Source organism: Oxyura jamaicensis, chromosome 4, assembly GCF_011077185.1.
Source record: "Oxyura jamaicensis isolate SHBP4307 breed ruddy duck chromosome 4, BPBGC_Ojam_1.0, whole genome shotgun sequence".
NCBI lineage: Eukaryota > Metazoa > Chordata > Aves > Anseriformes > Anatidae > Oxyura > Oxyura jamaicensis.
The window spans coordinates 30,486,026-30,510,940 of NC_048896.1; the positions used below are offsets into that span (position 1 = coordinate 30,486,026).

Here is a 24,915-nt window from a genome sequence, read left to right on the forward strand (position 1 = left end):
TCAGCTTAGAAGTTAGACTTTCTACAATGTAAAATTCTTTCTACTATGTACCATTATAAGTTTTTTTTTTTTTTCAAAGCAAAAAAATGTATGAAATATCTATTGTTATATAAAAACATACAAACATTTGCATGCGCTTGGCCTGAAAAGGGAGGTCTGTACTCCCAAAGTAGTGTCCATCAGCATCAGAAAACTGCCAGCTGCCTATCTGTGTTCCAAGGCACTATTACAATTTACTGACTTCTTTTCAGAAAATGTACTGTATACTTTGCCATAGTCATTGACAAATGCATTCTAAATAAAAGAAAATTGCTATATAAACTGCTACTGGAGCTTCATGCCCCAATGAAACTAAACTTTGCCTGGAGTAAAGGAACACAAACATTCATATTTATGTCAATTTTAAAAATGACTGCTCCTGAAATAACCTTGCAAGGACCTTTATTTTGATGCAATTGCAACATGGAATTTTAAATCATAACACCACTGGGAAAAAAAATATATAAATATTTATAGTAATGCAGATCTTCTGTTGTTATTAACTTTTTCATTTTTTTTTCTTTTTAAGCATTTTGCTACCATAAACTTACATTTAAAATCTACCATTACAAGGTAGTGAAAGACAAAAGGAAAAGCTCTGCAAATGCGCTCTGCTGTGCTGCATTACCTCTGCATTATGTCAATGCAACAGGCATAGAAGTTGGATAATATGTACTACTGTACTGATTGTAGCTCTAATAATGCATTGGAAAGGAAGCAGAGTATATCTATTCATTCCACTCATTTCACATCATCCTGTTTGAGCAGCACACACTTGCCTTGCCTTTAACACATGAACTGATGTAAAAATACCTACATCTCATTATTATTTACCGACTTCTGTACATCTGCTTCAGACCAGACCCAGAGTGGCTGTAAGCCACTTACAGGAACATTCAGAATACATGCTGACTGAAGTTATTTGATTCTAAATGGATCATTTATTTCTGATCAATTATTCCCCCATTTCCACACAATATGAATCAATTCTGAGATTTTCTGCTAGTATATCAGAGTTCAACCACATATGGTTTACCAATATTGCATATATCAGAATAATTCATTATGGACAATGGATTCTAAAAATGAGTGAAAAATTGCTTCACAGCTATAGAAACAATCTCTGTGCAAATACAGAGCTACCAGCTTTCCCTCTTTCCCCCTCCCCAGTAAAATTACAGAAGTTCAATCTTCAATTAAGAGAATTAGAAGCACTCAGGCTTGTCTTGGCATATATTCGTGGGTTTCTTTTTTTTTTTTCTTCTTTTCTTTTTCTTTTTCTTTTTTTTTTTTTTTCATTTTACAGTGTTATAGTTTGAGCTTAATTTGTGAGAAAACACTTCTTTCTTTACCTTTCCACCCATTTCACTTCTCCCTACGATTCTTTTTTTATGAGAGGGAACTGCTTCTGCCCCAACATGTTGGCCAGGGAGAGGTTACAAATAATTTATTTGTTCCTTCCTTCAGACAACCTGCCAGCTTCCTAAGGCAAGGACAGGGGAGCCTGTGGCAGTAGGATAACTAAGGTCTGTTTTAATTCCTGTCTTCAAGTCCCCCTCAAAGTCTATTACAGTTCCTCCAGGGTCTCTGTGAGACAGAAAGTTGTTAATATACAACTTTCAGAAGGGTAAAAATCAGCTGCAAGGGCAGTAAGGGTAAAAATCAGCTGCAATGTTTATGTCACATTAGAAAGACAGTAGGGAGAGTCTGTAGTGGATAAAGTCAACAATACTTCAAAAAAAAAAAAAAGGTTGCTCATTCAGTATTGTTTATATCAACTTAGCTATCTTGTCTACTTAAATTAGAAAATAGGGACTACCTTCTGGTTTATAACCATGTGAAGGTTAGTCTTGGGGCTTAAAGACTGGCTCAACCTTCACACGATACAGCAAAATAAGTAGTAAATGACATCTAAACAGTCATCTAATGTCTAGTAAGATGCAAGCACATTTCAAGCTCTTGATGAAACATAGGAGTTTACTGTAAATCCAATAAGAACACTCCCAAATACCTAAATTAAACCTGTAAGTTAAATTATCACTGGAAAGGAATTATCTTTCTGCTAAGCTAGAGTGTCCAAAATTCACATAGTGGGCCTCAGATACAGCGTGTAGAGAATTAGAATTATTATAATTTTTAAGGAAAATTAAGATTCTTGCACACTTCCCTAAGTGTTGCATTTTTAAGAAAAATATTTTCTAACATAAAAAAGGATAAAAGCATAAGAATTGTCAAAGTTGGGGAAACAGTAGTTATATTCTGATTTTTTTTATTTCTTCTACTGAAATTTTTAAGAGAGGACACTAAACAAAACAATTGTTTTCAGCATTACAAAGTCTGTCTCTCCACCTCCTAGTGAGATGTCCCAAGTCTGAGCTGAGTACTGTACTAATTCAAGCTTGGGTTTTGGACTTCAGTGTGACCAAAATCTTTTCTCTACAAAAGACTGGGTAAAATGACATTACTGTTTTTGAATTATTATTCTGTCTCCAAATAAGTATGACAGAAAAGAAAGGAGGGTTGAGGAATATAGAAGGAAGATTTGATTATGGTCTTAAAATACACAAAATGCTGTTGCAAGAAGTAAAGATATACAACAATTATTTATGTTATTACATTTTTATCCGAGTATTTTACATCTATGCCTAAGTTCTTGGAATGTGAAGCATCCCCTCAGTGGTCAACAGGAATATCATGTTTCCCTGACCACAAACTGTGAACACCAACACTCTACTTCCTATTCAAAACCTTGCATTGGTATCTGTAGCAAACAGACCTAATCTGGAGCTCTGCTACACAGTAACACCATGCTTTTTCAGGTACTATTGTTTTATGCTGCTTGGCATTTGCTACCACTTCACCTTTTAGTCTTAAGATACACTACTGTGGCTGTAGGTTGCAGTCTGGAACATATTTTAGTCAAAAGAAATAAAAGTTGATTTGTGTAAAAACAGAGGATATTATTTTCCAAGAGCTGAAATTCAAGTGAACAACAAAATAATAATTCAGTTCTTTATTTAATTCTTACCTGAGAAGAATATGTGTGACCATCTGATCCACAAACAGGATTGGTATAAACTACTGGACACTGCTTGCAGTTTGATGAAATGGGACCACCCCTCCACTGTTTATGGCCTAAACCAGCCTCTTTCATACTGTAAGTAAACAAAAAGTATGTAATTCTGATAAACAGTAGTAAAAATAGAACATACTCAAGGTATTTTAATGCGCCTTTACAAACAGTAAGCCATACATAATTTCAGCCATTAAATCTTATTTTAAGTAAAGCATTGTCAGTCTATGCTCACTCACTATCATACCATATACTTGATACACCTGCAAGTTACTTCAATTTTTAAGACATCTTGGTTGAAAAGATGATTAAGATGTTGCTTCGGTGACTGTTACATTTACTGATCTGTAAAAGATGTCTGACTTGTGTGGTATTTGCTCATTTCTGTTCTTATTTAGTAGTATGAATGGAGATATTATTAATATTTGTGTTTAAAGAGACAACATTTAAGCATTATAAAATACATAATATAAACTATACCATAAATACTTCAAGAGAAACAGCTGGTCCTTCAGAGTACTGTTTTACCCTACTTTGACCACTGTCAAAGTACAATAGATTACATTTCTTAAAATTCAGACTCCACCACCAAAGGTAAAGTTCAAAGGTAAATAAAGGCAGTCCACTGGAACACAGGGTTGATCTGCATGTGTGTACATGTGTATGCCCGCATGCATCTACCTGAATTATCTAGCTCTGAATCATCTAGCTCTAAATTAACTTTTATTTGATTATTTTTCCAATTGCTTTTTGCACCTATGAAAGCATTTAGCAACTACTGCATCCTTAAAGATCTGTTTTATGAGAGCTGCCTAATTCATAGGCTAGCCTACAACATGCTTTATATATTAATGGCTTCCATATAAATAAGAAAATAGAACAATAATGGATAATTTTTATAACGTGTTTTCTGCTTGGAATCTTAATCAAGAACCTACCAATTATTATGTTTAGAATACAGCGATGACTTATCATGATACAACAAAGTAGTAAAGGTTCACACTCAAAAAGCTCAAATCTAATCTTTGATGGGGCACAACTGTTTCAGCTTGGTTCAGCTAAAGATCATCAAGAACTGTTCTGCTGCTTAGTCATGAATTACTGCTTGAGAAGAACTTGTCTGGAGTAATAAAAAAGATATGAACTTGAAAAAAGTAATCTCTGATTACTGCTTTTCTTCTCACTTGACTGAGTATTTTCCAAGCATCCACATGAGCTCCAGCCTAATAGGACTGTGTTTAGATGGCTGCATCTTTCTTCTCTTACTTCTTGTTTCTTCTGTAGCTCATGATTCCCAGAAGTGTCCCAATAGCCTGAGATTAGTAACAGGACCAGACAGTCCCAGCTATCAAGCTACCTGATGGAACTCCTGTTTATCTGAGTCATGGTAACTCTAGAACATCGCAGAAACAAACAATTGCAAAAGTTCCAGACATCAATAGGAAGAATTCCATTGTTATCAGCAAAAACTAGAAATTACAAAGATTTGTGGGATACACATACTACTGGTTATAGTTTCTCAAAACATATAAAAGATGGTACTAGAAGAAATTGAGATTTTTAGCTTATCTGCCCCCACTATTCTATCCTTGTACATGCCATAAATGAAGTATACACCTGAGAAAAGATGGGGGAGGGAACACACATGTCCAGACTGAGGAAAAAGGACAATTAAAATGATCTGAAGGAAGGAAAGAGAATGATGTCTAAAGAGGAATCACAAGAAGACTGGACACTAGAAGAAGCTGAGGACAAAGAAATCACAGGTCTGTGATGACCATTGGAGACGTATAAAGAACAAGGTAGCCTCATCACCTTCTCTCAACCAGCTTCAGCTTCATTAGGCTTTTATATGTAGGCTATCCCAGGCCGCTCATTTAGGGTGAAGAGAGTCAACTTTTCCATTCTACACAGAACTCTGTTGAAACCTTCAGCAAATCAATTTTAAGATCTTGGTTTCCATATAGCTAATAAGATTTTTCTATGAAACAAAAGTATCTGTGTTTTCCTAACTCAGAAGGTAAAATGATAAATAAATTATAAATAATGGTATATTAGATATATTATATCTATATTATATATATATATATAATATACCTATTATTATTATTATATACCTTTCTATACCTAGATATAATATTATTATTATATACCTAATATAATATTAGGTATATTATAAAGATTTTATATAATTATAGCTGACCAACAGCTATTTTCTGATGATCAGTCAATGAGATGACACAAAAAAGTAAAATCAATAAAAAACATTTTGAATACCAGTTATGGCACACACATGCACTTCATAAAATCTATTAATAGTATCTTAAGCTTACATACTCTAACATTTCCTTTCACCATTACTTAAGTATAACAAATTTGCTTCTTTTGACTATTTCTATGTTGCCATTATATTGTGCTTTTTTTTTTTTCCAACTATGCAATGAATTTACATACAAGCTATTGGCATGACAATAACTAAGAAGCCATTATTATTATGGTATAAATCATCTTGAATTAAAATCATTGTTGTATGTCCATGATGTCATTAAGTAAAACCCAGAAGGATTGTTCAATGACAATGTAAGTAACTTCAGTTATAATTTACTTAAGATATGCATATAAAGCAATACATTTTTACATTCTACATATAAGAGGAAAAGAATTAGTAAACAGACAACAACAACAGTTACTCCACTGTAAAATTTCATTTTTTCTTCCTTCTATTCATTTTTTTTCCATTTGAAAAAAAAAAAAGAAAAAAGAAAAAAGAAAAAAAAAGATAAAAGAAAAAGGAAAAAAGAAAAAAAAAAGAAGAAAAAAAAGAAAAAAGAAAAAAGAAAAAAAAAAAAACAAACACCTAGAGCACTGTAAATTGCAGCTACTAAAATTGTGGCACTTAATTTTCTGATTCCATTACAGTCAGTATAAATGTTCATGTCCATTACAATTTTGCCACAACAAATATATGAAGCCATGTAAAAGTTAGCCTCTTTCACTGACAAATCTTGCACGTCTTGATTTCCTGAAAAGGGTTTTGGGATCTCCCTAGTAATAAAGTAAATGAAGTACTGAATACGCAAGCTCTACATTATCTGACATTGCTGACACCCAAATAGTAGAATTAAATCTATGGGTTTAATTTACCAGCAACACTTGTGATTGCATTAATTTGTGTACACCCAATTGCGCATATGCTTTTAGACTGCACATGCAACTGCAGGTCTGGTAACATAATTAGACCATCTGCACAATTAGTGTAGCCTATGTAATTGTTTACATACATAAACTTCCCTTTCTGTATACACAATGATTGTGCCTGTGAATACTTTAAGAATGCTTAATACAACACCTTGAAAATTCAGCTACAAGCTACTGACTCTTTGGAAACATGACTTATTTGATGACATATAAAATGCATGAATGTCCAATTCACTTGAAGGAACTTGACAGTTAATAGATAGATCTGAGAATACTCAAATACAGGTCTTCAAATGCAGACTGACAGAAACAAATTTGACTTACTAGAGAACTAATGTTTCAAAGAACTCCTGCATTTTTTCTCTGATAACGATATTTGCATTTCTTAGATAGTTTAGAATTATTCTCATTTAGAGACTGTATGATTATATTTTGCTATGGTCTTTGGGGGACACAATCAGGCTGTGTCAGATTAACATAATTAGAAAAAGCACTTGTATTGCAAAATCTAATTTGGTTTTGTTAGAGTTGACTACATTTCCTTCAAATTTTCTTTTTCATGTGAGAGTATCCTGGAACAAAACTACAGTTGTCAGTATGTTTTTGAGATGTTCCTTTCAAATATCAAAAGAAACCTGGCAGGTAGCTCAGCACCACACAGCCATTCACTCACTCCCCGTCAGTGAAAATACACAAAACAAGTGATGCACAATGCAATCGTGTACCACCAGCCAACCAATCCCCGAGCAGCAGCCCCCTCAACCTGACCAACTCCCCCCATATTTATTGTTCAGCATGATGCCATGTGGTATGGGACATCCCTTCGGTCAGTCTAGGTCAGTTGTCCCTTGTCACCTCCCAGCTCCTTGTCCCAGCCCTTATCCTCCTCGCTGGCAGGGCAGCATGAGAAACAGAAAAGTTGTTGGCTCTCTGTGAGTACTGTTCTGCAACAGTTATAACACACGTGTTACCAGCATTATTCTCACACTAAATACAAAACAGTACCATACCAGCTACTACAAAGAAATTAACTCTGTCCAAGCCAGAACTAGGCCACATGGCCAGCTCTTGTGTGTGTTTCTATGTTATTTTCACTTGTTTCATTATTTTGCATTATTTCCATAGAATACAAGAAAAAATTGTCTTGAGAAACGACTAATAGTTGAAAAAATCTGAGATGAATGAAGCTGACGTTAAGAAAGTTGCTCTAAAAATATAATAAAAAATACATTTTTAACAATTTGAATTAACAGTGTTGTCAAGATGTTTGTATTTATTGATGGATCAGGATAACATTTAGCAGGTGCATGTGAGATTATATAAATTCAGCTATTATTTTTCCCCAGCACGTACACCCAAGAGGTCAGACCAGAAAATTGCAAGTGATCTATCTTTTTTGTCAGGATCACTAAACATACATACTCAGTATTATTTTAGAATTCAGAGTATTTTTTTTCTGTGCATGTAAAATCAAAATGCTATTTACTGATTTGCACATGAAAAGGAAAACAAGCAGATATTCTGAAGATACAAATTCTTACTCCTTTCACCTACACGTAATATTAACAAAATACTTTATACTTTCAGGTGGTTTCTTGCCCTGTTGTCGTATAGCTCCATTACTTTCTGCAGTATTCTGCCTACTTTTGTCAAGAACAGAAACCAGTATTTTTTTCTATATGTCTATGTAATAAACTAAAACCTAAAAGAAATAGCCCTATATTATTTTTTTTTTTTAAAATGGTTGTAAGTAATACTGCTGAAATTTTATGGAACAGTATTTGCCTCACTTTGACTGAAGTTAGGTCGTACAGCATTTTAAGGGGACAGAAAAGCAAAGAATGCACAGCAACCCAGAAATGGGTTATCATTATTTAACTTACCTGTAGTTGCCTGAGAGATGAAAGGGATTTTAATATACAAAATGCAGAGCTCACACCATCCTCCTTTGGGTTGGCAAAGTTTACAGGAGTAAACACGTTTCTAGGAGTAATGTGTTATACGTGACTATGCAAATTACCAGAACATTAGGAGCTTTTTGTTTTGTTTTGGCTTTTTTTTTTTTTTTTTTTTTTTTGGAGGGGAAAGAGGGGAATATTTCAGATGCTGAAGCATGCAAAGCTCTTCACCAAAGCCCCTAATTTTCAGATTGTATGCTATATGTACATGTTGCATTAAAATAGCTTCGTGAGAACTTTATTGCAAACTGAAGGAAAAAATGACCTCTATAGAAAAGGCTCTAAATACTCTTTCCAAATTATAAGAGATGGTAGCTCTTCTGAACTTAACATGTCAGTCCTCCCTCCCAGCTGTAGCTTGTCTTTAAGAAGTTCTGATTAAAATTCTTTTTCGTTGAAGATCAAAGACAGAAAAAGGATGTTCAAATATTACCTAGAGACAGTAACAGAATATACACTTGTTAAGGATTAAGATGTCTGTGTGACAAGTTTTTCTATACTATATAAAACAACACCTCAGAGGACAGTTAAACCACAAATTGGTTAATGGTTAACTGCTAGTATATTTATGTATTTTTCGGTTCTTTTGATGTTGGTTGTTTTGTTACATCCATAATTTCTTTCAATTTCCCTCTTAAGTATTGCAAATACTGTAATAACAGTATTGATGCCAAACAGAGACTTTACACACAGTTAAGAGGATGTAAAGCAAGAACCTTATTTCTCATTTCAGGTGGTAAAATACACAGGACACATATCTGAATTGCAAAGAGAATGTCTTCCTGAAAGCCAGTTCGTCAGGTTTTAAAGGTTCTCTTCTTGTTTCCTAAATGTAGTAACTTGTATCTAAAGAACACTGCTGTATGTACAGTGAGAAGGTCTATATATATATGTATATATATGTATACTAGTCATAAATACTAGTCATAAACCTCCCACTGCTGCAGATTCTCTATAGCTGAGCAAAGTATGAAGAACAACTACATTACAGCAGCTTGTAATCCTGAGACGCCTGCTTGGAAAGAGCATACAATTTAAACATACTGCACTACACAATTTAACCATGATTACATGGCTCTGTAAATGTCCTATCTAAATTGCTTAAGGATACTCCTTACACTTTGGAAAATGGAAACAAAACCAAAAAAAAAAAATACACTAAACTTTTGGGAACAAAACAACTAGTCATTGATGGAAGACTATTAACTTTGTTTTCTATGAAAGTGTAGGAAACATCCGATTTTTCTTTTATTTTTTAACAGTAAAGGTTCTTATTTCTCTAGAAGCTATTTTCTACACAGGTATCCATTTGGCAGCCCATGAATTTACAGCATGCCCAAATCACTCTGCCATCTAGAGGCCAGACAGAGAAATGTTATCACAGATCACTACTTAGCAGAAAAAATGCAATGGAAGGAGGCCAAAAAATCATGTTGGCAGATAAGCTGATTTCCTGATTTCCAAGATGACATCATTAAAAGCTGTGTGGCCAGCAGGTCGAGGGAGGTAATTCTCCCCATCTTCTGTGCCTTCAAGAGACCCCATCTGTAGCACTGCATACAGATCTGGGGCTCCCAGCACAAGAAGGACATGTACATGTGCGAGCAGCTCCAGAGAATGGCCACCAGGATGATCCTGCAATACCCACACAGTTAGAGGCTTTATTTATTTATTTTTTCTTTCTGTCTGATATCTGAGAGAGATTGCCTTCTCCACTGCTCTTATAATATTTATGTATTCAGGCTGGATGTGGCTCTGGGCAGCCTGCTCTAGTGGTTGGCAACCCTTCCCAGAGTGGGGGGGGGTGTTGAAACTAGATGATCTTTAAGGTCCTTTTCAACCCAGGCCATTCTATGATTCTATGATAAATTGTTAGCTTAGTGCAGAGTAAAACCAAGACCTAGACAATGATCTAGGTTGATACCTGGTTTAGTAATCATGATAAATCTTCTAGGTTTGCTAGACAAGAATTACCACATCAAATAATAATTTCTCACAAAATACATCACAATATGATAGAGCAAACCTGAGCCCAAAAAGAGGAATTGTTAATGACTCACATGACAGTAGGAACAACCACTACTAGCAGTGTTTAATGTTTTCAGAAACTGTAAAAAACATAAAAAGACCCTAGTACATGAAGTAAGTTTATCACAATCGCTGTTTTCTGCATATTCACTATGCAAAGCAAAATGCCAAAATGCATTTGATAGTCCAATTACAGATACAGTTCTCATGAGCATCTTAATGCTTGATTCATAAATGAGTGAAGAGACATTATAACAGGATCAAATAAGTAAAAATCACTTCTACAGCCCAAATAAGAAAAATAATGAAAAAAAAAAAATAATTAATACTGCCACTTGAATGGCCACTCCTTCCAAATCTACTTATTTTATGTTGAACAGAACAACAGAATAATATTTTTTAACTAGAAATAGCTAATTTCCAAACAGGCCCAGAACACTGACTGCCACAAACTGTTCTTTTACCACTACAGAAGTAAATTCATATTCCACTCCTAACATCCAGGACCCTACAGACAGTGATTCTCATGCAATCTGTCTTCCTCATTGCCTTCTAAGTGTAAGTTTCACTCCAGCTGCCTGTGTTCCCAGCTCTTTCCTCCCTCACATGGATCAGTCACAGTATCTGCTTGAAAATGAAGATAGAAAAGTAGGAAGAAAAGTCTATTTATAAGAATCACATTAATATTTGAAAGGAGTTCCATTTTCTCTTGTATTATCGTCATATATGTCTCCTGTGTCAATCACTTGAATTCTAGTGCCAACAGGCAGCTGAAAACTTTTGTTTCTTTAAGTACTTAAGTTTGTCTGTATACTTAAAAACTTTATATTCAACTCTTCTGGTAGGCTCATTGATAGAAAATATTTGAGCTAATAATCAGTTTCAGAAGAATATTTTTTATTCCTGAATAGTAAATAAAGAAGGTAACTAAAGAAACATTACTTCTAAAAAGTGACTGATGGGACCCAAGAGTTTAAATAATGTACAGCTTGAAGATTTAAATTCTTCATTTTTTCTGTACCTGTTCATTTTCTCTAAAAAACATATCCATTCATCTTGTTTTTTAAATAAAGATTCATTCCTCCTAGTAAACTAATCTGTTATTTAATGGAAGGCATTCACATATTCATATATGAATGCTAAAATTACTTCAAGATGATGCTACATTTTCAGGAAAAGCATTTGTAACCTTCTGGAAAACACATCACTCCTCAGCAGTGACATAGTATAAATCCTGAGGCAATGCAATTCCAGAAGATGCAATTCCAATGCAACTCAAAAAATAAAAAGCATCAACAAACTATTATATACTCATATAATATATGATCAGTTTTTGATAATATGATAATATTTGATCAAATGATCTGATCAGTTTTTTAAAAGTTAAGAACATGGAAACCACCTGAAGATCTCCTTAGCTTCTGAACCTTTGGAAAAATAGATTTTATTCAGGAGAACAGTGCCACTTTAAACATTAGTGAGTATGACAGAACATTTTACATTTTTTGTCTACAGAGATTACATTCTCAACATCAAAGGGAGTGAAAGCTGACTAATGCTAGATATACTGAAAAGAAATCAAGACAACTGCTACAGTGACCATTTTACAGCTCTGGATTTTATAAAGGTTCTTAATGATACATTAGCAATTACGCTTTATTTAAAATGGAAGCAGAAACAAAGTATTGAAAGTTATAGTTAATGCTCTATTAAGAATAAAGGTATTGGTAAACTAGACCATTTGTAAAGCCAATAGTAAAACAAAACAAAACAGATATGAACTCATGCGTGTTAAATCTAAATGGATTACTCAGCTTGTCAAGTGTTGCCGTACAGGTATGCCACCTGCATTTCATTTGACTTCTAGGTGATTGATCTCAGCAAGATACCATACCAAAGTCCCACTGATGAGTCCTGCACAATCTGTTTAAATCTGAGGACAAGTGATACTCTCTAAAAATCCAGGATTTATGAGTTTTTGGATTTTATGTATTTTTTATTTTAATCATTTTTCCTCCAAAGACTTTAACACCACTTTGCAGCTCTAATATCTTCTTGGTTTTATTATAGGTCAAATAAAGTGATTTTTTTTTCCTTCTCCCAGAAAGTTTTTTTTTGTTGTTGTTCCAAGAAAACTACTTTGGATTTTGTTCACTTAATATTGTTATCTTAATGCAGATGTTTCAGATCTTTGTCCTCTGCTCTATGACAACTCAGAATACACAATACAACTGCAAGAGCCAGCTTTACATTTAAATAGCGACAAATTGTGGTGAAATTTGTACAAGTTCCTCCACATTATTTAAGATTCCTTTTTTTCAGCTGTTTATGTACACTGCACATGAACTATATCCGTAACTACATTAGAATTTAAGAATATATCCCTATCAATCTTCACCAATTTTTATGGAATTGATATTAAAACAAAGCTTCTATTTTTTTCCCATATACAAGAAAGATTAGTATATTGAAAAGCTCTCCACTAGCTTTAAAATAGTTACAAATATTGATGTGCTTTTATCATATATTACATCTTAAAACACTAATTGCATTGCTAACTTAAACTTTAAAATAAGATTTCATAATCAGAGCAGGTAATATTTGGAACTGCCAAATGACAGCAGGAAGTTCTCAGATCTGCTTTATTTTCATGTCTTGGAATAAGGAGAAACCTATAAGCTTCTTAATTAAAAGACCATAGTAAAATTCAGATTTTTAGAAAGATAAGACAGAATAGTAAGTGTTGAGTGCTATACATTATTCTGATAGGGTAGCTGGTGAGAGAATAAAAAGGTAAACACAGAACAGAGGTAAACTCCTAAGGAAAGAATATTTAACCCTCTCTGAGGGTTTCTGTTTTACCTCTTAGACAAGTGTATTTGCCATTCCTGGCTTTATAACATCAGCCCTACCTGTTTAAAAAACTCCTATTTCATTAAATCCAGATTCATTTCCAGCACAGGATGAAGTCAAATGCATTCTGATATGGCCCAGGACACTTGTCACTGAAGATATGTAAAGCAGTACAACTCTCTAGAAAATCAAGCTGACAGTTTTCAGCCTTAAGTGGACCTGGTGCAGGGAAATACGGAAGAAGCAAGGTGTTATGTTGTTGTTGTTGCTGGTGTTTGATTTTTAATTTAAAAAGAGCAAATACAGTTCAGGAATAGCGTCATTATGTGTCAGACTGGTTAGCCATACTTTTCTACACTGTTGTAATTCCTTGCTATGAGACATCAATATATAACTATAATAAGATCACCTTGTGTTCTTTTGAGTAACATTGATAATCTTGGTATCCTCACTGTTCCTCAGGAATGTATAATGTACATACTAATATTGTCTCAGTCCTCTGACGTCTCTTCCCACACACAAACAAGTTGTAAGGCTGCTGGAAGGGAACATGAACATACGTTTTCCATTTACACAGAACTTATATGAGCCTGTCTTCACAACACCGCATAATTCAGCAATTAATTTATTATTCCACTTGTTCGCAAATTGCATATTATGAAAAAAAAAAAAAGCCTATACAGCCTTTGCGAGAGGTGACATGCAATAGCTACAAAACAAAGGACACTTTTTTCCCCACCTTCAGATTCATAAAAATATTGGTAAATGCAGTTCTTGTAAACAAGATATAATAAAGAACTTTTTTTAAAAAATTGATTACTTCTAGAGAATTGATTACTTCTAGAGAATTGATTACTTCTAGAGAATTGATTACTGCTAGAGAAATTATCTTTCTTCACTTTTTATCCTGTCTGTTTTAAGGAAGATTAAAAACAACAATGGAGGCTTATGGACTTATCGTCGTTTCTGATAAACTCATTTATATGCTATTTTCACAACATTGCTGTGAAAAGAACTTCAACAGTAACAAAGCCATAAGAAACAGCACCACACTCAAGGGCAAAAGCCGATCTCTCAGAATGAGAAACACTACAGTTAATTATATATACAAATAAATCATAACAATGTATTACCATTAAGAGCTTGTTGACCACAATCAAGAAGTTCCACTGACCTTTTTCCTCTACTGTTGACTTTGTAATCATGAATTTGTTGTGAACTTCAGAGCACACTTGGACACTTTTCAAGCATATTTGGACTTGAAAGATCACCACCAATAATGTAAGCCATCAATAAATGGCTGAATATAATACATTATCAGCACACCTGGTGGTAAGGCATGAGGCCAACAAATATTTTTATGATTTTGACTTTCATTTTGCAGGGTTCTTTCACACAAATAATAATAATAATAATAATTCTGGTTGCAGAAATTACTTTTTAAGTAGTTTCTATTTGCAAGGCTTTCCAGAAGGGCTAGGCAATCATTTGCAGTTCTGTTCAGTTCTATTAAAAAAAATATATAAATTTAAAAACCAACCCTATACGTTTTAGCACAACTTACATAAGCAGGTACAATTACATATTAAACATTTGTTCTAAGTTTGCTGTTATCAAGATGTGCTGTCCATATTGTATTTGAACTACACGCACATATATCTGTCTGAAAGAAAACCTGAAGTGAATACATACTGAATTGGCAGCTGGAAAAACAGTCATATGGTAATACTTATTTCAGAGTTCATGATTAATGCATGTACAGGTCACATCATGTGTAAAAACTTGTTGATAAACTGGCAACATGCCTTGTTCAAAGCAAGTACAGAAAAAAAAAAAAAAAAGAAAAAACAGTATGGCACTATTTACAGAAGATTATTTCATGTCTGATGTCTGACTAAACTGATACCCTTTTCTACTGTCATCACCTGCTTTATAACAAGGAAAGGTTTTACATAACACATTCGGAAACTTGCATACTGCAAAGCTGGAAGAAGGTACCCTTAGACCATCCAATTTGGATTCCTCTGCTAAATCTCAATGCTACTTTGGCAAGCCTGTTGAAAAGTTTGTCTCCAAATAAATTTTCAAACAGCAAGTGCAAAGACTTCTTTCTTTTTTCCATGTCAAACAAATATGCATGATGTTCCCCGCTGTCTTTCATGAAAAGGTACATTTTCTGACCTTTGGCTATTCTTGTAGCTTGTTTCTGAATCCCCTCTACGTCTCAATATTTTTTCCTGAATTGCAGGCATTCCAATGGCACAGTATTGTGGTAGTAGTTCCACTAGAACAACTACAGTTAGTACAACCGCTCTACACTTCATTCAGATCAGTGCATTCCCCCACTAATTAGCAATCTTTAAATTTAGAGACAACTCAAGACTGACAGTAGTATATGTAATACCAGTCCTACGATTCTACATTCTCCACTGGGGAGGGGGGAGCGTAACAGCTAAGAGCTTTCTTTCAAGTGGGAGCTTTAAAACACCCAGGTACTGCATCACTACAACATGCCTACATGAGTGTAATAACTCTAACATTTTTACTATTTTTATCAGTACTAATAAATTCCTAAGTTGTTCAAATTGCGTAGCTGGCATTAGCATTTCAGATCCAAGTGTCTTACTACAGGCCTATTTAAATAGTTTTTCAGCACTTTCAAATGTGGTGGCTTGTTACAGCATGCTTCTTTCTTATCTTTACAATTTGATACATACCCAACAATGTTTATATTAATGTGCATTGAGATATACACACATGGACACAAATACATTCAAAACCTGCCCAAGTTCTGTGGCCTTGATTCATTAGTTCCCAGCTTGTGACAATTTCTGAGATTAACAGCAGAACACTATCTCTGCTAGTACACCTTGCGTAAACGACAAGTCACTGATTTACAGTGAGCCAAGCAGAAGTTGGCTATTTTCCATCACATCTCATGTTTAACTGACAAAATCATGACACTAAAGGGAAAACTAACACTGAATGGTTGATACCAATGGATGCAATTTGAGCTTTCCCTTTCTATTCTGCTGCCAGAAACCACCGCAAAAATTCCTTAGTTGCCCTTTTTCCTCCCATGAAGAGACTATCAAACATGTATTTTAATAACTTTGACTGGCAAACTGATTCACTGCACTTCTTTGGATGTTTTCCTGTGTTGACACATTTTGATATGCCTTGATTGTTCTTAACCATATCAGCTTTAGTTTTAGCACTTCAACTGAAAAAGGGTACTGCACAAAATAACTTGTGGAAGTATGTTAAAATCAGCATGTTCTATTTGAGTATCTTAGCCCTGAATTTAAAACAAATATATACTGCATTCACTACAGTTGCTGTTTGTTTACCTTTCCCCCTTGTTAATTTATACTGATGACATTTACACAGCTCTCATGTCTTTTCTCACTCCAACTGAGACATAGTGAGATAATCCATTTTTAGAGCGTAGAAGAATTTACCTGAAATATTTTTGTGGAAACATCATTTTTTTCCTGGAATATGGCAGTGTATTTCATGCTCAGTAGCTTATTTTCTTATGATGTGTATGTAACAGAAGTATTTTGAGCCAATTCCAGAATGCAAGGAGAGGCTGTAGGATCTCTGTCTCTCTCTAGATTGTATTTAGCAATTCTCAATTCCTTATGACACCTGTGAGGAGTAAAAAGCCACTTTTCCAAGTAATACATTCAAAATATTCATGTTCAGGGATCTGGGTACCCTTTAATTGCCTCAGTGGATCAGGGTTCCTTTAGAGTCTCATTGTGACACACACCCTTGCAGCCATTCATTTTAATGAACGTTCCTTGCTCTGTAACACAGCTTTAAAGCCAGCTTTACACTTTTTTTTTTTAAAATATATGTATATATAACCATATAACCTGCTTTGGTTTTCTTTCTCTGGTACTTAACTCCATTCATCATTGTGTTCCTCTGCCTGGCTGATGCTGCTCCTACCACCTGACAGTTCCACTTGTTACATCTGCCAGTTTTAATTAATTGTTCTCTCCACCTCCAGAAGTATCACACCTGTTTCACTTAAACAGTAATAATAATTTGTGTTTTGTTTTGTTTTCCTTACATTAATATGCTAAATTATTATTTTGTTGTGTAAAATAATTCTACCTACCCTGGACACTTGTTTTAATTAAACACCTTTGAACAGAACTCAACTCTCTTACTAGTCTAAATCGGGAGTACTTCTGCTGAACAAGAAAACTATGTAATAAACAGAACCAAGCCTCTCTATATACAATCTACTGCCTGGTGCTGAGGAGCAATAAGGCTTGAAATGAGCCAGCTGTCTCACTAATTCCAGTGCTAGCATTACTTGTCCTTTATTCTACTGCCAAAATGCATCATCTTCCTCTAATCATTTCAAAAGCATCAAAATACACGCCTGTAGTTATAGATTCTATGACATAGCACACAGACAGAAAACTGACTTATATGTTGGTCCTCTGGATTACACGTAATCTCTGTATGGAATTTAAATAAAAAATGAAATAGTATCACCTTGAACTGGTTTTGCTAGTGTGATTATATTAACTCACTTTTTGCAAAAGCCACGATGTTTTCAGATAATGTTGTTAATACAGTGTTAGAAGATCCCTTGCAAGCTGCAAACAAAAACTGTTTGACAGCTCGTAAATTTTTATGAGTATAATCTATGCCTGCATATCAGTGCCTTATGAAACTAAACTTCTATATTCTGGCACGGGTTAACAGCTATGGCATTTCTATGACAAACAGAATTCCCTTAGATGATCTAGCTAACTGACAGCTTACTGTAGTGCAATATTCCAAGTACTCTCCAGATGGATGGGAGAGTCACGTATCAGCACCTCTTTTCTCACACCCCTGGTGGAAGAGAGAGAAGGGGGTTGGATGGAGAGAGAGAAAGAACTTATTTCATCTTGGAATTATCTTTATGTTAGGATGGTATTTTGGGGATTCATGAATAGTGTCTAATAACATCAAAAAATCTGAAGATAAAGCTGGCCCAGAGGTCTGCTCAGAACAAGTATACAGTAACAAGATGATAGCACAGCAAAATTTATGGTCAAACTCAAATACAGAGAATCATCTGCTGAGTCATACTAAGTTACCCTAATTATGTTCTTTTCTGGCCTATTACTGAAGACAGGCTAGATTTCTTGTAGGTCAGGAGTGCTTCTCCCCAGATGTCAGATACGCTAATTCATCTCTGAGTTGACTACACAGGGAAAGTCATGCATATGCATGGCAAGCCCAAAGCACCAAAGAGCACCATCTCTATCATACATTGACTGGCAATTTGTCTGTGGTCACCCATAATGCCAAATACATAGAAATTCCTTGAGCAAGTATTAAAAATTTAATTAAAAATAATTAAAAGTTATTAAAAATAACAAATTCACCACTCCCAGCCTCAGAGCTGAATGCATTTCCAAATACTGCGCTTTAAAAATAAAAGACAATAAATCCAGATTTTAAGTATGACAACTGCAATGTAGCTAGTCTGAGAAAGAGGCCATGGTTAAACGAGAAAGTAAAGCAGTGATCTACTGAGAGATGACAGAAGTGGAAAGTGCAGTGGGACACAGAAAGCATTTCATAATTTGCTTACGAAAACAACAGTTGAGTAAAAACAAACAAAGAAAACACATGATTTTCTGCTTTGAAAACTCTTGAGATCAAAAAGTGGTACTTTTTCCTTCTCTATTTCAATTTCTTTTTATTGCTGCTTTTATTGCTTCAAGTATATATAAATAACTGTATCTTTTGGTATCTGAGTAACTTTGGAAAAAAAAAACATTGTGGTATCTAATTGGACTATTGTCCCGTGCAGTCTGCTGATCAAACGTAGCACCTCTTTTCAGACAGCAGCCTTACAATAAAAAACAACCAGGAAGTGACCATAAGAAACAGGCAAATCCTACACTTCTTTATTGCTAAGAAGAGATTGCTGTATTGCAGAAAAATGAGTCGTTGCATCTGTATGCTAGCTTAAAAGCCTGTGCCAGCTATCTACACTAATATCTAAACATTTCTTTTAACCTCAGTGCTGACCAAGAACTCTGCAGGAGTACCATCATGTCAGAATTAAATAGGTCCCTGTAATTTGTTTTGAATCTGCTACCTCATGCATTTCTCTTGGTTCTTTCATTATGAGAGGGTAAATGAAAGCAACTGAGCAATAATTCCAGAAATGCATTACCTCGTTTTACAATTTGAAGATAGGAGATATGAACTAGGGAGCATGAAAGAAGCACTGCAGCATAGGTTAAAAACCACTAGCATTTGTACTTTGAAGGAAATGGTTATATGGTATCAGTATACTTCTAGAATATGAAAGGGAATTCAGTTTTCAGGAGATGCCTCTAATGTTTGAGATAGAGGGCTCAAGTGTTGATAATGGCAATAGTTGTAAGAACAACGAATGAGGACAGCAAGCCCTTACGTCCTATTTTGTAGCACAGAAGTTTATGACCACCATGAGCAAGAGATTGTGATCTAGACCATCTTGCTTGTACATTCGTAACTTTTATAAACTCCAATAGCATGCCCAAAAGATTAAAAATCAATCCTTCATATCCTCAGGTTATCTGCTTCCTGTAGTGGTATGTTTATTGCTCTACTCCGCAACTTAATTAACTCTCCTCTAAGATCAGCTTTTCATGTTATTGCTTCGTCTTTGCATCAACAAGTTTGGGCTTAGAGGGGAGATACTGTTTGGGGTTTACCTGTCCTTGGATATTCAAATCTATCACTGTCTTTGAAAGTTTTCCTCAGAGGAATTAAACCAGAGAACACTAGAGTCACGGCTACCATGACTACTGGCTTCCCCAGATATAACTTACTTCCCCTCATCCAGAAGCTTTGTCTAGACAGAATTTGAGCATTATTCTGAGATTTCTGGACATAGATTCTATGGCGCATGCATTGTGCAGATGGTCTGCACGTGTGCAATAAACCCAAAGCTTCAATGAAATAACCATACAGATGAATTACACATGTAATTACAGATGAATAACCACACCATCTCCATTAAGAGAGTAGATCCCAAAGATTAAGGAAGCTTTAGATCAAGTCTTAAATGTATTGCGACTGTAAGAATTTATAATTATTATTATTATTACTACTATACACTTTGCATAACAGTTTTAGAAAAAGTACTTGTATGTATAAGGATAAATACATAGAAGTTTCTATTTCTATGGATGGGTTAAACCTCAAAATGACACAATATTTTTTAGGCAATACGGATCTGATATAGTATGCATAGTAGCCAGCAGAAGGAAACACACATTTAAGTTTAATGCCACTCTTCTCTACTAGGAGATTACAACATATCATAAAGAGAATGTACTTTTGAAAATTTGGACACATGAAATGGTTCTTGGTGCTTGCTTTAAATGAAAGAAAAATACAAAAACTCACCATGCAAAACAAAGCCAAATAATTAGCAACTCCTGACATGTGTTTATCATCACAGAGTGCACGGAATTATTTGGTTTCCAAAAGCAGTAGTATGCTTTAATGTAAAGCATCAATATATGCACATACTCCATGTTATGATGACAAACATTTCCAGCTGCAATGTATTTTTTGCCATTGGAAACCTTGAAGGTATTGTTTCTCACAAATGAAAATTAGTGGAATGTTTTCAACAGTTTTCCCTACTCAATTTCAAACACCAGTTTGAACACCACCGGCATATAAGCAAAACAACAGATGTATTCTGAGCTTCTAAATACAACTCATGAAGCAACACCTTCACATGAAATGACATGCATTCGTATTGATGTAAGCTGGTAATAAGAGAAACTAATTATAATCAGATCCAAATCCACATGAAGATTTTTAAACTTATAAAAGAAACCCTCACAAAAAAATCATCCTGGAGGTTTATTATTTCCCATTACAGCCGGGTATTTCAGTAACATTGAAGCACAGAAAAACAACAACAACAACAAAATTCCAAATTAGGCACTAATTGATTATAAAATATTAGTATCAGACATCTTACAATTGATTACTACAGAACACTGAAAATTGATAGCAACAACTACTTTATAAAGCACTACAAAAACAGAAAAAAAGTGCAATCTTTTTTAGGTAGGTAATTGTAAGAAGGGATACTGAACAGTTCCTGAATTCATTTTGCATGCATTCTCTGATAAAGGAGCATTCCATTACTTTTATTACTTACAATATTTCAAGTGTTGACATAAAAGTCCACAATGAATCCTACTGCTATGGACTATGGTTACAACTTGATAGCTAAGGACAGAAAAATCATCTATAACCAGCATCTTCAACAACCCTTCTAATTTTGTCAAAAGGCAATTTTTTTTAAGTATCACATTTTCAGGAATATTGTGAAGGAAAAGGCCAAAGAAAGATAAAATAAATGCTCATAAACCATTTCTCATTAAAGGGACACCACATCAACATCCCACTGTCTTAGTCACAAGTTGTACACTCTAACAGCAATGCTTTTCTAGATCAGACTTCACATTCGTAATTCCTTCCTATGCCCTACTTTTTTAAGAAAAACTTACTGCCACTTAGGAGGTGGTACAGCTGAGTGTGCCTTCGATGACTAGCAAGATGGAAAAAAATTACAGAAAGCTAGAGCCTGTTTTCTTGCCTATATACATATATATCCTAACTGATAATCTCATTGCAGAAGTGGAAAGTAGGACATTCCTGATCACTGAAAAACTCATCATGCTGACTGATTATCCAGTGCATCCTCTTGCCCCCACAGGCCACTGAGAATCGGAACAAGATTAAGGGAGCAGGTACAACGTGAGTAGGCTTAGGACTCTGTAAATTAACTGAAGTCCACCTGCATCATTCTAGAGTTTGACTCCATATTTACATTTAAAAAGGCATATCACAGGTTTTGAATGGGAAAAAATGTTCTGAGATGTGTTCTACTAATAAATAAAAAAGTTCTGTTTAGGCTTACTTTAATTCAAGTTTGTTTTGATCTCCTACAAAACATATATTATGTACCAAGAAAAAAAAAATACACTAAAAATAAAGAAAAAAATCTCTTTTAGACTTATATAGACAGTTTTATTTTGTTTTGTTTTTCCTTAAGCACAGCAAATTTCAAGTTTAGAAGTTTGGCTACACAAAATTTAAATACTTTACAGGTATCTTAAAACCTTAAGAAGCGATAATGCTACCATGGCAAATGTTGGTACTGCAGCATACATTCTTGCTGTCTGCATCCATATCTTCCATTCACATTAACAGAAGTTACTTATAAACGGAGAAAGAATACAATTAGAGGGTACTGTTTTCCTCTAGCTGTGTATCCGTAACTTCCACCAAAATTTATGGAAGAAACACATTAAAATCAAGGAAAGAGAAGTCTCTCACAACACATGTAAAACATGATGCACAGTGTTTTTCCTTCCCAATGTAATGAAACAGCTAGCAACAAAGAAGCTACACTTTTTTTCTTTAATGTATTAAATTGTGGAGCGTATGAAAATCTCACAAACATTCATATTTTCACCTCTTTTTTTAAGCACATGAAAGTCCAAATTATTTTCTCAACAAGTTCAATTAAGCTATGACTAAGCAATTTCCTTTTTCCTACCTTGTAGAGTGTAAGTGGGATCACAATGGCATAGCTGTACAATAATTGGACTAATCAAAGGTATATAATGTTAGCATTGTGAATGAAGTAGTGCTGCTCATTAACCTATTACAAAAGAATTACTGTAAATTCAGCCTACGTGCAGCATCACTTCCTGTGCAAACAAACACAGATAATGCAACAAGCTTGAAACACTGCCAAGCTGGCAGACTAGCAGCACAAATTATGCAAAGAAACAGAAAACTTTCAGTAGATTCAATAGAGCTTGGAGCATAAGAATGATTAAGTGTTTCTGTATACAACTACAAATCACAGTAATGAATCAGACTAAGATTTCCATTAAGAGACTTAACTGCACCAGCTGGCCTTCTTCACCAGCATTATAATGTAAAATGATGACATCCTAAAAGTGTTTGCAACTTTCACAAAACATGCCCAAAGCAAATCCTTTGTTTTACTTCAGTTCTTTTGGGAGACCTTTTCTGTAATCATCATAAAAATATGCTGCAGCACCTAAAGATACAGAAAAGCCACAAAGCTGTACTGTTCCTTATTCTCTGGTTTTTGTTTTTGTTGGTTGTTGGTTTGTTTTTGTTTTCCTTTTTTCCCCCCCCCTATTTAAAAGACAGTAAGTCTGTTCCAGGTTGTAATTTAAAAATCAAAACAAAGCGAAAAGAAACAAACAGAAAACACAAGAGTATCTTCTCCACCAGTTCTAAGACTCTTTCAAAACTGTTTGGTTCACTTCATGCAAATACAGACTTGCAATTTCAGCTTTTTATTATTATTATTATTTTTAAATCAGAAACTTAATACGGCTAAACTCAACCCCCCCTATTTTTAATTTCATATATTAATGGAAGAGTAAGGTGCTAACAAAGGAATCAGTACATATGAATGAAATAGCAAAAGCATTACTTCTTCAGAGAAAAGTCTGAAAGTCTCTAACAAAAATTCTCTTCATCACTCAATGCATACGTGGTTCCACAAGGGGACAGAGAAAGCCTCCAGTGAAAATATTTACTGAAAAAGTACCATTGTCATTATACACTGCTCAAATACAGTAGATTTTATTTAAATCATTGTGTACTGATCTACAAGACCTCCTAGTATTTTCAGAAAGATTGATTCTCATCTGACAAACTAAACCTTTAAACAATTCTTAAACTATTTTTTTTTCAAATGAAACAATGCCATTCTGTGTCTTGCAACTACCTCTCAAGCCTAAATGACATTTTCAGCTTTTTGTATTTTTTCACTTAACGTATAATCAAACATATGGGAAACTTTTGTGAGCAACCTCAAAATATAAATTTTATTTCTAACCGAGAAGATTATTCCTGAGTATAAAACCTAGATCCTTTGAGATCCTAGAGCCTAATTTTTTTTTAAGAATGACCTGAAAAGATCTAGATGTTACTGTGGATTAACTCCCATTTTCAAAAGTAATAGAAGCCTCGCTGAAAGTTAATAATATTCTCTTACCCTGAAATTCTGGATCTCATTAATTGTTATCTCCATATTTGTTAAAAAAAAAAAAAAAAAAAAAAAAAAAAGTCATAGTAAAGCATCTGAAATCCCAAAGTCTGATGTTCTGGAAATCTATCATACATATGACATGAAGAGAACATACATATGATATGAACAGAAAAAAAGAAGCATGGAAGCATATATGTGGGTACAGATTTATTTATATTTATATGTGCATATATGTGTGTGTGCATATATGTGTGTGTGCATATATGCCTGCCTCCATGTGTGTACATTCTTCTTACCAAATGGGCATCTCTCATATTTGGAATTACTCACTTTTTATGCCTGGGGACACAACCACCTCAGCCACGCAGTAGCACAGCATGGAATCAGAAGAGGTTCTGCTTTCATTTTCGCAGTAGAATCAGCGTTACAGTTCTGTAACATTTGAAATTTACTCTGGGCTTCTGTCACATCATCCATCACAGGGAAAGGTTAACCAATCTCATGCTTCAGGGCCCAACACTCATCACTTCAAAGCTGAGACAGAACATTTTCCTCATGTTACAACATTAAGGTGAACACAGCTAGGGAAGATGAACTTCATATAAAGAAGCATTTAGATCAAATTTTCATCTTCCCCATTTCCCATATTCTTCCAAAACACTGTAAGAGGGCAGGAATCCAAGGCA

At 34.5% G+C, this 24,915-nt stretch overlaps 1 protein-coding gene across 2 annotated transcripts in view; it reads right to left on the reverse strand.

Moving 5' to 3' along the window:
* SPOCK3 (SPARC (osteonectin), cwcv and kazal like domains proteoglycan 3) overlaps positions 1 to 24,915 on the reverse strand; it is a 189,621-nt gene that overhangs the window by 69,019 nt on the left and 95,687 nt on the right. For both annotated transcript variants that reach the window (XM_035323985.1, XM_035323984.1), the window contains one exon: positions 3,068 to 3,194. In XM_035323985.1, the coding sequence (XP_035179876.1) occupies positions 3,068 to 3,194 (127 nt within the window). The remainder of the gene's footprint in view (positions 1 to 3,067; positions 3,195 to 24,915) is intronic.